At 37.0% G+C, this 13,172-nt stretch overlaps 2 protein-coding genes and 1 long non-coding RNA gene across 3 annotated transcripts; all 3 read right to left on the bottom strand.

Annotated features, from left to right (window-relative positions):
- Nucleotides 1-204: 204 nt before the first annotated feature.
- Nucleotides 205-1,339, bottom strand: LOC135537042 (interferon a3-like). The gene is made up of 5 exons (XM_064963254.1): nucleotides 1,187-1,339; nucleotides 957-1,028; nucleotides 646-795; nucleotides 409-507; nucleotides 205-294 (listed from the first exon to the last, which is right to left on the bottom strand). The coding sequence occupies exons 1-5, from the start codon at nucleotides 1,334-1,336 to the stop codon at nucleotides 205-207; spliced, it is 561 nt and encodes a 186-aa protein (XP_064819326.1). The 5' UTR covers nucleotides 1,337-1,339.
- Nucleotides 1,340-6,481: 5,142 nt separating this feature from the next.
- Nucleotides 6,482-7,443, bottom strand: LOC135537041 (uncharacterized). Its single transcript, XR_010455112.1, has 3 exons — nucleotides 7,169-7,443; nucleotides 6,801-6,872; nucleotides 6,482-6,669 (listed from the first exon to the last, which is right to left on the bottom strand). It is a non-coding gene; the product is annotated as an uncharacterized LOC135537041 (long non-coding RNA).
- A 2,344-nt stretch (nucleotides 7,444-9,787) lies between these two features.
- LOC135537044 (interferon a3-like) lies at nucleotides 9,788-11,228 on the bottom strand. The gene is made up of 5 exons (XM_064963255.1): nucleotides 11,079-11,228; nucleotides 10,848-10,919; nucleotides 10,231-10,383; nucleotides 9,992-10,090; nucleotides 9,788-9,874 (listed from the first exon to the last, which is right to left on the bottom strand). Exons 1-5 carry the CDS (start codon nucleotides 11,226-11,228, stop codon nucleotides 9,788-9,790), a joined length of 561 nt encoding a protein of 186 aa, XP_064819327.1.
- Between the last annotated feature and the right edge of the window lie 1,944 nt (nucleotides 11,229-13,172).

The raw sequence follows: 13,172 nt of genomic DNA, 5'->3' as shown, positions 1-13,172 counted from the left end.
AATCAATGCATGAAAACGTTGTTACATTTTCTATAGCCTAAAAATACCTAGCACATAATACATTATTCAGTATAAAATGTGTTTTACTTCGCAGAGTTGTGAATTCACATAATAAATAAATAAAACATATATAAAAATAACCGTGTAAATAAATAGTTGAAAAAATAGAAGTATAAATAAATAATCTCTACACACACATGAGGCTCATTGGTTAGTCAATATTATTGTGACTAGTCTTAGCATGTGTGCCAGCACCACTTTCCTTATGCCTTCCCAGCCGCTTGCGCTGTATTCCTGCATGAACGAAACACACATGTAATATTTTAGAATAGACACATGTTGTGTCATCACATATGAATATATCCTTATTTGGTGAATGCACTCTCTTGGTAAGACAAATTGACATACCTCGCGTTTCAAGTAATTCTTCAGGAATTTGAAGTGAAGGCTCATATTTTTGTTCACTCCTTTGTCAGATTTTGGTAGTGTAGCTCTTATAGCCTTTACCTGTTGGAACAAAATATAAGTCATTAATGTTATGTTATGATTCGTTTAAATCACATTATATGGCAATCTAAAAATATAGGATAATGTTTGCCTTTTTGCATTAATGTTAATAGAAAATCACAAATCACATAGACTTACACATTGGTCCAGCTCCGAGGTCTGGCGATGCAGGTCAATCATAAACTCGTCAACTACTTTCTGGTCCCAGAAAGAATCATAGTTATCACTTCTGTACAATTTCTCTATAGCGTTCAGAGTTTGCGAAATGAAGACAATCTTGTCGTCATCCTAGAAGAAGAGTGATTTGTATTAGTACATGCCTTATGAATATCAGAAAAGTATAGCAAATGTTGCATATTAGTTAATACCTAATTATATGGCCTACAGTATGAGAAAAAACGTTGAACCAAAACCCCTTTTAAATAGTGTAGGCTATGCATATGTCTTACCTTGAAATGATCGACATGTCTGTATTCCTCGTAAGGGAAAGTGATCTGAGGTTCTCGAGAGACCACATGACCCTGAGATGCCAAAAAATAAAAACAAACGATTGCAATATTACTATTGTATACATAAACGAGTAACTGAATCAAATGAAACACAGCAGCACATTAAATGTTAAACAGATGACAACTGCTCAATGACCAGGAACAAGTTAATAAACATTACAGTTTCCTACCATTTCCCGAAGCACCGTTATGGTGTTGTTGCTGAACACTTGGAACATGCTCCGAGACGGAGGAAGTGTCCTCATCCAAGTGCATCCGAAGGTTTTATGCCAGGTGCAAATCGTCAGGATCAAGCACATCCAAAAGCTTATTGAACCCATTTTATCGTAGGTCTACTGTAGTTCGCTGTCTGTTCGCTATCAACCGAGGTGCAAAATTAGGCAGACTTCCGAAAGACAGCCTGTACTTTGTATAATTACAGGAAAAAATAGGTTTTCCTCAAAGGACAAAGGGATAAAGTGTTCTTCCTGATCGATCCTCTTCTCGAAATCCAGAGTTCTGTCATGCTGCAATCTGTGTCGATATTTTATACAAAGATTTTGAAAGGTGTTCCGAAAGTGAAAGGTGGAAGTCCCGGGAGACAGGCGCTTTCATACCTGACAGTATATTTTTTGGCCTGGAGACAACGCACGGAAAGGACAGGTGCATCCCTCGAAGACTTGTTCAATTCTTGACTGATTTGTTATTTTATTTTGAAATATTGGATTACCAACCAGGAACATGTTTTAGATTTTTTTTAATTACTTGTGAATCCTTTTTAGTCAGACGACAGCGTAAATGAATATGCATTTATTTGCAAACATTTCGTTGTCCTTTCACTTCGGAAACAATTGCGTTTAAATCTCGTCTTCGCAAACGCATCACCTTTTCATTTACACATGGAAACTATGGTATCCAACTACGTTGGGACCACTTGTTTAAAGGGTAAATGTGGTTTCCGGACCTCAACTTCCTTTTTAAGGATACAGATCAACGTTGTATGGGTTATATCAACTACACACTCAACATCACTATATTTCGTTTTATAAACGGGTTTTAGTGTCTCATTTAATTTCGTAGACCAGCTCCTTTCTGCACCCGGTTTTCAGAATAAGACACTGGTAGCCTATGCAGTGCACAGGCAGTATAGACCTTGACAATACTGCTTACCTTGATATTAGTGCTTAAATTGGAGACTGTATTTCGGGTGCTTTTGAATCTGGGCCTACACGCACTTGTGAGTAAAATATGTCTATCACGTAGATCATTTGTCAAAGTATTCGGTATTCGTATGTTTTTATTGGACTTTTATCCAGATATGTGAGTTGATGTTACCTCAGCATCTATTATCTTTCCACTGTAGAGACTGAAGAGTAACAGCACGGTTAGCGATTGCTATATTCGATTGAACTAACATTCAGAATGTGGAGTTATAATTATGTTGAATGATATCCAGTAAATATGTACTTGCTAGAAGTCATAACTATCCGAATCAACAAGGTTTTACAGTGATATGATGATGTCTGAAAGAGGCGGGAAAGTATTCCTGGAATTCAGAGTATTGTAAAGCAGTTTATTGTTTTTCATTGAAGATGATGTTGATATGCAATTGTTAGTAGGAATAACATCTCATTTAGTATAACATTTAAACGAAAAAGTCGTTGTATTTCAAGGTTGCATCACACCACAGAATTTTACAAATTTGCTAGCACAATTTCAACCAATATAAGGCGTGTTTGTATCCTAATTTAAATATCATAGCCGACATGGAAATCATTTGCAACACGGATAAATAACATACACATATGAAGCTTACAGTGGTACATTTAATTTAATCATCAAAATTACATGTTTTGCAGAAATGAACAAAAAGTAGTGCCACTCTCACACGTGTGTTCTTGGCATTTTTGATTTCTTGTAAAAATCCCTCGGGATGCTCCACATTTCAGCTCTGCGACCTCCGAGCACAAACTGAAGTAACAAATAAAAAAACCCAACTTAGAAAATATTCATTATGCCATAATATAGGCTAAGGCCCACTCCACCCCTCTCAGTGAAATACGCTATAAGATGCTTTACCTCACGTGAAAGAAAGTCGTCCAGCTGTTTGAAGTAGTTCTAACCATATCACCAATTGGAATGTTTTGACGCAGTAGCATGTCTTCTGACCTGAAATAGTAAACAACAAACAACATTAAAATCAATATCCATGTGATTACTTGAATAATAATAGTATAAATAAAAATAATTGTGCAACAAGTTACAGTTAACAAATGAAACATAACCAAGAAGGTACACATTCCGAATAGGTCATATATTGTCGAACAAGAAGGTCTTGGAGCTCCTTGAGATTGATGTAATTCCATTTCACAAGAGTTATGTTTTGTTGGAAGTCAGTGTCCAAACCTTCCTCCTGTAATCAGAATAACACTTCAAAACCATGCGATTGAACTTGACTAACACAGAAATTGTAGACACTCACGATCTCCTGAGCATCACCTCTTGAAAGCGTTGACTTGGACCATTATCATTTCCAATTTCTGGGATACAGCGCCTTCTTGGTCTCCTCTTCCTATACCACACACATAATACACATATCTCAATAAAATAACTAAATATATGAACGAATTAAGCTCCAATAATCAATTTTCATCTAGAATGAATAAATTGTGATATCACAGTATGCTAAAGCTTATATTCAGAGCCATATTTCTAAATATGTGTCTGCCTATAAGGTCAATTTGTATTAGGTTACATAAATTGACACATCATGGAAATATCATTGCGGTTCTGGCGAGTTTGATGAAGATAATGCATTTGTTTTTTTTGGTCACTGCATTTAGCATAAACAACTGGGTAAAAGAACAATTACACACAGAAGATGTACCACAAAGGTGACATTAAGAGTGGCCATGTGTCCGGTGAGTTGGTAAATCTGAACACCAATTCTAAAACGTTGGGCTATCTACCCCATAGCCTTCCTCGTTGATATGCCATGGATGAGGTAATATGTAAAACAAGGAAGTTTAACTGGGAAAGTGAAAGAGCATTGAAATTCCATTCATCCACCTTGCAAAGCTATTGACGACATTTGCGTTCCCCTGTCTTCTGTGTGTATATACATTGCGCTTCACGCAATGTATTTTCAACACAGTTGCCTATCCATTTTGCACTTCAATTTTATATTTATTGAATAGGGTTGATAGCCTACAGTATAAGCGTTTAAAAGCATACTTTTTTTACATCCCTTCTCTCAAGGGATGGAACGTGTAACTATTTGCATAGCTACTCTGTTTCAGAAAGAAGAACATGATTATAATAGTTGGACTCCACACACCTGCTCCAATGCAGTTATCTTAATATACTACATGTAGCATCCATGGCATTTCATTATTTATTGTAAAACATAGTGACATTGAGTATAAAAAGGCACATCTATTAAGAGCTAGATACAATGCCATGAAGGTGTTTTCCTTACAGTTTATATAGGCCAAATAGAATAACATGAACAATGACTGCTCAGTGCTCACTGTCAGTGAGCTACTATACAGATTAAAGTCCTTTGTTATTTTGTATGACTGCACGTGGACAGGGTCATGACTGGAAGGGATCCAGCTTAGGCCAAGTTAACGTCAATTTTGATTTTTAGTGGCAGGTTTAACCGAAATTACGCAGCAGGTTAGGATAAATAACGTAGCAGGTAGGATTATTAGGTTCAATTTAGGAAAAGAGTAAAGGATAGGTCAAATGCCCCCAAAGCTTTGTACATTAATTTGACAATTAGGAACCCTTATAGCTATGACCGTGGGCCAGCCTCTGTCTCGGCAGATGATGACATCGGTGATTACACACCATAATCGCTTTCACTTTCGAAAACCAACGTTTTTAAATATTACTGCATTTCGTCATCTATCTTTCTCAGCAGGTACAACATTGTTTGCGTGCTAGGCTAGCTCACTCAACATTATTATTACATGCTTATTGCATGTTCTGTTAATAGCAGCCAATGGGTGGTGTTCAAAGTAGGCCTACATTTTGAAAAAGCATGCAAGGCTTTAGGTTAAGGTTAATCCACTTGTCCATCAGACAAGGAGGTGACTGAAAATGTTGCCTCAGGCAGCCATAGACTTGCCAAATGTACCCCCAAGACAAAACACACTATGCTATACACCCCCAAGACAAAACACACCACAAAACATGTCACACGCTGGCCTGACCAAATAAATAAAGACAAACATAATATATTTCGACCAGGGCGTGACAATATGTCTAATGCAGCTCTGATTGGTTATGGTGCACTGGTCTGCGTAGCTAACGAAGAACCCGATGGTCACTCTGACAGAGCTTCAGATTTCTACTGTGGGGATAAGAGAGCCTTCCAGAAAGACAACCATCTCTGGTAGAATGGCCAGACGGATGACACTCATCAGTAAAAGGCACATTGCAAGCCCACTTGGAGTTTGCAAAAGGCACCTCCCTGACAAAGGACTCTCAGACCATGAGAAACAAGTGTCTCTGGTCTAATGAAACATACTTGGCCAGAATGCCAAGCATCACATCTGGAGGAAACCTTGCACCATCCCTATAGTTAAGTATGGTGGTGGCAGCATCATGCTGTGGGGATGTTTTTCATTGGCAGGGACTGGGAGACTAGTCAGGATCAAGGTAAACGATGAACAGAGCAAAGTACAGAGATATCCTTGATGAAAACCTGCTCCAGAGCGCACAGGACCTCAGACTGGGCGAGGGTTCACCTTCCATCAGGACAAATACCCTAAGCATACAGCCAAGACGATGCAGGAGTGTCTTTGGGACAAGTCTCTGAATGTCCTTGAGTGTCCCAGCAAGAGCCTGGACTTACGCTAAAATGAACAAACATCTCTAGAGTGACCTGAAAATAGCTGTACAGCGACGCTCCCTATCCAACTGGATAGAACTTGAGAGGATCTGCAGAGAAGAATGGTAGAAACTCCTCAAATACAGATGTGCCAGGCTTGTAGCATGATAGCCAAGAAGACTCAAGCCTGTAATCACTGCCAAAGGTGCTTCAACAAAGTTCTGAGTAAAGGGTCTGAATACTTACGTAAATGTGATATTTCAGTTTTGTATTGTTATTATGTTTGAAAAAATATCTAAAATACGGTTTTGCTTTGTCATTATCGGGTATTGTGTATAAACTGAAGAGGGGAAAATCCATTTAATCAATTTTAGAAAAAAATCTGTAAGGTAACAAAATGTGGAAAAAGTTGAACACATTATATGTACTTTATAAGTCCATTTCTCCACTTGTAGAGTCAGTAGGCTACAGCTAAACCAGGGCTCTCCAACCCTGTTCCTGGAGAACTACATTACAGTAGGTTTTCACTCCAACCCTAATCTACCACACCTGATTAATTAGGTAGTTGATAAACTTAACCAGGTTAGTTACAACTGGGGTTGGAGCGAAAACTTTAACTCAACATAAACGGGATTGGACAACCCTGACATGAACAGGGATTATACTTTAAATAGACCCGTTACTTACACAGGAATTAAGGTTTTCAAATTAGTTTTCTAGAATTTTAAGTAAATCGTCCAGGTTTTTCTTGTCCCAGGTGACGGACTTCTTATTCCCATCAAACAGTTTTGTGATTTTATAGATGACCTCGTTCCGGAATCTGACTTTGTCCTCAAACTACACAGGAAGATATATAAAAGAAGATTAGAAACAGTATAGGCTTCCGTTATGGCATCAATATAACATTGGGTTAAGACCTCAAGACCAAAGCAGATCAGAACATGATTAGTAAAGATTCTAGCCTTTACCTCGGCATCTATGGGTCTGTAAAGTGATGTTGAGAAAAGGACAGGGGCATTCTGCTTTGTGATATCTCCTCCCTGGAAAACAATCAATATAGTGTGTTAAGTCATGAGTCAAATACTTCAAGAGCAATCAAGACAGACATAAGGTATAGCTTATACTGGAAGTACAGTAGGCCTAATGTAGATAGCGTCTCTTGATAGCTCTGTCATGATTGCCTTAGTGCCCTTTTACGATGTATATTAAAATATAGGCTAACAGTTTTCTAACACAGATGCTGAACATGAAACACATGACTATTTTACTTAGTTGGTTGTTTTGCTGTCCTTAATACATGCATTCAGTCTCCTTTTACAGTGTGCTGATAACTCACCATCTGGTCCAGCAGAGAATGGAATTATGCGCTCAAGTGACGGTAGTGGTGTCGGATCCAGTCACAGCAATGACACACGCTCTGCATACTGCAAATAATAAGAAAAATACAAGTCCAACTCTGCATTGTATGCATTGTAAACAGCCATTTGTTTCGCTGTTAGTTTTCCATATGAGTTTGAACATATTAATTGTGTTAAGTAGTTTTATCTGGAATTGGGAAAGGGAAAACTGCATGGAGAATTTCCAACCGATCAACCTCCTGGAGGCGGTGACTTCCATTTTCCAGACTATGCAGCAATTGGAATTCCACTCCGTCTCCTGGACGAAAAAAAACAAGAAATCTATACACATTCTCCTTGAAATCAGCTTTAAATTATAATTGAACCACAAAATAAGATTATTCATTTTAGATATCGGCTGAGACTATTTCTAGCGAGTATAGGCTATTCGCGAGCTTTGCTTTCAACTGCTAATAACTTCGCTTGAACCGAAAAAAAGTCCGATAATATCGTCGAAGGCGAAATAAAACCCACACTTCTTAAGAAATGTAGCCATATGAGACATTAATTTAGTGGTTTTCGATCAAAGTTAGTCCGAAATATTGTTCCGTAGTCCTCTGCTGTTGCGCTACAACTGAAAAGTGAATGGGAAACGTCAGGGTCAATACCACATCTCTCAACTTTCATTTTCACAATGACGTAACCAACTTGCACCTTACTGTTGTCTGCTATGTATGCAATGTTGACAAGCAACGACAACATGATATGTTGGAACTTTCTATTTTCTTTGTGTGTGTGTGTGTGTGTGTGTGTGTGTGTGTGTGTGTGTGTGTGTGTGTGTGTGTGTGTGTGTGTGTGTGTGTGTGTGTGTGTGTGTGTGTCATGTGTGTGTTTTTGACTTTGCAAGGTCAAAACTTGGCATTAGTTCATTTCTCCCTTTTCTATATAATATTGGGGTTAATTCAGAATATTCAACGCTGTTCACTGTTCAAGTGTCATATACTGTAGGAAATTATCTGCATTCCTGGAGACCAGCAGGAGAAGGTGGGCTTTGGTCCAACCCAGTTCGAACACACCTGTTCCATCAGGGCTATAAAATGTCATGGGTGGAATCATATTGAAATGTCATATTTATAAAGCATCTCAGATGAGTTGGACTGAATAAATACAGCAGAATAAATTAGGCCTTGGTGTTATTCTATATCCTTTAGCCATTTAACATGACATTTCAATATGATTCCACCCATGACATTTTATCAAGACCCTGATGGAACAGGTGTGTTAACGAACTGCAACAGGGCCTGCACCTTCTCCTCTGATCTCCAGGATCGTGCAGACCGTTTTGGTGACCACTTCCTGCTGGTTTGTCAAGGACAAATGAACCGGCTTTGAATATTTGAATTAACTTCCCAACAGCATTATGGGGTTTCACAGAAAAGGGAGAAATGAACCAATGCACAAGTAATTGACCTTTGGCACATATCAAACGTGCACAGACACATTGGGAGACACACACACACACACATTTACACAATGTTGATGCACACACACACACACAGACACACACACACACACACACACACACACACACACACACACACACACACACACACACACACACACACACACACACACACACACACTTCTCTTTGCTTATTTGAGCTGTTCCTGACAGAAATATGGACTTGGTATTTTAGCAAATAGTGCTATCTTCTGTATACCACCCCTACCTTGTCACAGCACAACTGATTGGCTAAAATGCATTAAGAAGGAAAGAAATTCCACAAATTAACTTTTAACAAGGCACCTGTTAATTGAAATGCATTCCAGGTGACTACCTCTGAAGCAGGTTCAGAGAATGCCAAGAGTGTGCAAAGCTGACATCAAAGCTGGGTGGATACTTTGAATAATCTCAAATATAACATATATTTGGATTTGATTAACATTTTTTTGGTTACTACATGATTCCATATGTGTTATTTCATAGTTTTGATGTCTTCACTATTATTCTACAATGTAGAAAATAGTAAAGATAAAGAAAAACCCTGAGGTGTGTCCAAACTTTTGACTGGTACTGTGTATATATACTCCGGACTCCGACATATTTCTATGTTTCTTATGTCCATTCATTTTCTTTTAGATTTGTGTGTATTGTTTTGTATGGTCAGATATTACTGCAGTGGTAGAGCTAGAAAAAAAGCATATAGCTACAGCCGTTAAAACATCTGCTAAATGTGTATGCGATAAATTACAATTTATTTGATTGAAAAGGATTACAGCTGTAAAGGACACATTTATTTAATTTTAATACATTTCATTATTACAATAACAAACATTTCCTATCAGGTTGCAATAATAAATACAGTATGCAATGGCCTTCATGAATACAAAAAAATGCACGGAAACATTGATACATTAGGCTATGTATAGCCTAAATCAATCACATAACTATTCAGAATAAAAAAATGATTTACTCCTCGGGGTTGTGAATACATTACTACACAATAAATAAATACGTTAAAAAAACAAATGAGTAAACATGTAAAAAAATAGTTAGATATATGAATAGATAAATAGATATATAAATAACAAATATCTACACAACACACACATAACGCTCATTTGCTACTTAATGTTGTGTCTAGTCTTTGTAGGTGTGCCAGCACCACTGTCCGTATGTCTTCCCAGCCGCTTGCGCTGTAATCCTGCATAAACGAAATACAGTTGTTAATATTTTAGAATAGACACATATTGTATCATCACATAAATACATCCAGATTTGGTGAATGTACTCTCTTTGTAAGACAAATGGATCAACCTACCTCGCGTTTCAAGTAATGCTTCAGGAACTTGAAGTGAAGGCTCATCTTTTTGTTCACTCTGTTAACAGATTTTGATAGTCTAGTTTTCATAGCCTTTACCTGTTAGGACAAAATACAAATCATTAATTTAATATTATGATTTGATTAACATGTAACTACTTATATTATCATCTAATAGGATAGGATAATGTTTTCCGTTTTGCATTACTGTTAAGAGGCGAAAATCACAAATGACATACGCATTGGTCCAGCTCCGAGGTCTGGCGATAGAGGTTATTCATAAACTTGTCAACTCCTTTCTGGTCCCAGGCGGTGGACTCATATTTACCACTGCTGAACAATTTCTTTATACCGTTCAGAGTATGTGAAATGAAGGCAATCTGTTCGTCAGCCTGGAAGAAGAGTGATTTGTATTAGTATATGCCTTATGAATTGATGGCAAATATCGAAAAATTATAGCAAATTGTAAATTCGTTATAACCTAATTATATACAGTGCACTTCACTATCTGTACATTTTATTACGTTACAGCCTTATTTTAAAATGTAATAAATATGATTTCATTCATCAATCTACACACAATAACCCACAACGACCAAGCCAAAACATGTTTTTCGACATTTTCGCTAATTTATGAAAATCAAAAAACTGTTTTTGCTACTTCATTATGGGATATTGTGTGTACATTGATGATGATTTTGTTTTTATTTGCAATAGATTTTAGAACTGGTCTGTAACATAACAAAATGGGGAAAAAGTGAAGGGGTCTGGATACTTCCCGAATTCAGTGTTTAATCCACTCTTTTAAAAAAAGTTTATGGATAGTACAAAACATTTTTTAATGCATATTTTTTACCTTGAAATTATTGACTTGTCTGTATTGTTTGTCAGGGAAAGTGATCTGAGGTCCTCGAGATACTTCATGACCCTGAGATGCCAAAAAATATAAACAAAATATTGCATTGCTATTACTGTACAAAAAGGAGTCATGTAATTTAAATGAAACATAGCAGCTCATGAATTGTTGAAAAGAAGACAAAAGCTCAATGACCAGGAACAAGTGAATAAACATGACCCCATATCCTACCATTTTCTGAAGCATTGTTATGGTGTTGTTGCTGAACACTTGGAACATGCTCGGAGACCGAGGCAGTGTCTTCATCCATGTGCATCCGATGGTTTTATTCCAGGTGCAAATCGTCATGACCAAGCACATCCAAAAGCTGATTGAACCCATTTTAGCGTAGGTCTACTGTAGTTCTCGGTTTGTCCACAATCAACGTTGATGCACTTCCGAAAGATAGAAGACTTCGTATAATTCCGACAAAGGTAAGTTGTCCGCAACGGATAAAGAGATAAAGTGTTCTTCCTGACTGATCAATACCAGTTCTGCCACCCAAGTTCTGCCATGCTCCAACCTGTGTCGGTCCTTTATACAACGAGTCTGCAAGGTATTCCAAAAGTGAAAGGTGGAAGTTCCTTACACTTTCATACCTGAGTGTTTTTGTACGTGTGGAGAAAATGCACCGAAAGTACAGGTGCATCGCTCGAATAATTGTTACATCTTGAGCTATTTGCTATTTTATCATGAAATGTTGACCTTTCAACAAGATTTGTTTGATGAAAATAAACATGTGAATCCATCGGACTATGGCCTAAATAAATATCACCATATAGAACACATTTAGTTTGGCCTTTCACTTCGAGAACCAAAGTATTTAATGTTTGAAAACGCAACACCTTTTCATTTGCACACAGAAACTTTGGTGTCAACTACGTTGTAACCACCTGCTTAAAGGGCAATTGTGGTTTGTGGACCCCAACTGTCTATGTAAAGATACAGATCAACCTTGTATCGGTTGTATGATTTAGACACTCGACATTACTTTATTTCGTTTTAGAAACAGGTTTGGGTGGTCTGAAATATTTTGATAGACCCCCTCTATATGCTCCTGGTTTTCAGAAAAAGACACTGGTAACCTATGAAGTGCACAGGCAGTATTGACCTTGGGAATACTGCTTAAGTTTGAGCCTATATTGCGGGGGCTTTTGAATCTGGGCCATTAGAATTGTGTTCGTATGATAGGTCTTTCACGTAGATAATCTGTCAAAGTATTCAATAGTCTTGTCTTTTATGGGCTTGTAAATACATCTTTTATTTATTCTTCCAGTTATGTAAGTTGATGGGACCTCTGCATCTATTACCTTTCCTCCCCAGCGACTGAAGAGTATAGGATTTGTTTTAAGAGCGATTGGTACTCTCCATTGAACTAACATTCAAAATATAATAATGATTATGTTGCATAATATACAGTATATACTTTATATTATTCATAACTATATGAATAAACCATTTTGTACAGTGATAAAATGCAACAATCATATGATGTCTTGTTTAAAAGTGTATTCTAAAGGAGTTTGTTGTTTTTCATTGAAGATGATGTTGGTATGGTATTATGGTAACATGTCATTGAGAAATTCGTCTTCATTAATCGGTTCATTCAGGTCACACATCTTTACAAAATTACTAGCACATTTCTTAACAAATATAAGCTGTGTGTGCGTGTGTTTATTCAAATATTATACACACTCTAGAAAAGGGTTCTATATAGAACTTTTTACTTTATAAAAGAAACAATATTACTTATAAAACATGTTTTAATAAACTTTTATGCAAAATGTAACTACAACATGCTACCATGACACGTATATTCTTGGCATTTTTGTTAAATTCTTCTGAGAATGTCTCAGATGCCCTCTATTTCAACTCTCAAGACCTCCCGTGCGCACGAACTGATTTCTGAAAGAAAAAGCAGGAAACGAATATATTTTATTTTATTTTAAAAATTAAACATGGCACACATAGGCTTACATCATAGGTATAGGGACCAAAAAACCCAAAACAGTAAACATAGGAGATGTTTTACCTCATGTGAAAGAAAGTCATCCAGCTGTTTGAAGTAGTTATTCACCTTGTCTCCAATGCGAGGGTTAAGATGCACACTCATGTTTCTAACCCGGTAAAAAAATAGTAAACATAACAAACAACTTTAATATGAATTTCCTTGTGAATAATATTAATACAATAAATTACACGGAATAATAAGGTAATAGCCTACTGTGTAATGCAATGAACAAATACAACAACATCACCAAGAACCTCCACATTCCGAATAGGTCA

This window comes from Oncorhynchus masou, unplaced genomic scaffold (assembly GCF_036934945.1).
Source record: "Oncorhynchus masou masou isolate Uvic2021 unplaced genomic scaffold, UVic_Omas_1.1 unplaced_scaffold_7032, whole genome shotgun sequence".
NCBI classification, from domain to species: domain Eukaryota; kingdom Metazoa; phylum Chordata; class Actinopteri; order Salmoniformes; family Salmonidae; genus Oncorhynchus; species Oncorhynchus masou.
Note: the sequence above shows the minus strand (reverse complement) of the source record. Positions and strands in the feature narration are given on the sequence as shown.

Excerpts from the sequence above, each read along its gene's own strand:
- LOC135537042 (XM_064963254.1), bottom strand. The coding sequence starts at position 1,336 with ATGGGTTCAATAAGCTTTTGGATGTGCTTGATCCTGACGATTTGCACC. Across the intron at positions 1,029-1,186 it reads TAACGGTGCTTCGGGAAATG|GGTCATGTGGTCTCTCGAGA; the intron begins GTAGGAAACTGT and ends TTGGCATCTCAG. Across the intron at positions 796-956 it reads GACATGTCGATCATTTCAAG|GATGACGACAAGATTGTCTT; the intron begins GTAAGACATATG and ends CTCTTCTTCTAG.
- LOC135537044 (XM_064963255.1), bottom strand. The coding sequence starts at position 11,228 with ATGGGTTCAATCAGCTTTTGGATGTGCTTGGTCATGACGATTTGCACC. Across the intron at positions 10,384-10,847 it reads GACAAGTCAATAATTTCAAG|GCTGACGAACAGATTGCCTT; the intron begins GTAAAAAATATG and ends CTCTTCTTCCAG. Across the intron at positions 9,875-9,991 it reads AGCATTACTTGAAACGCGAG|GATTACAGCGCAAGCGGCTG; the intron begins GTAGGTTGATCC and ends TCGTTTATGCAG.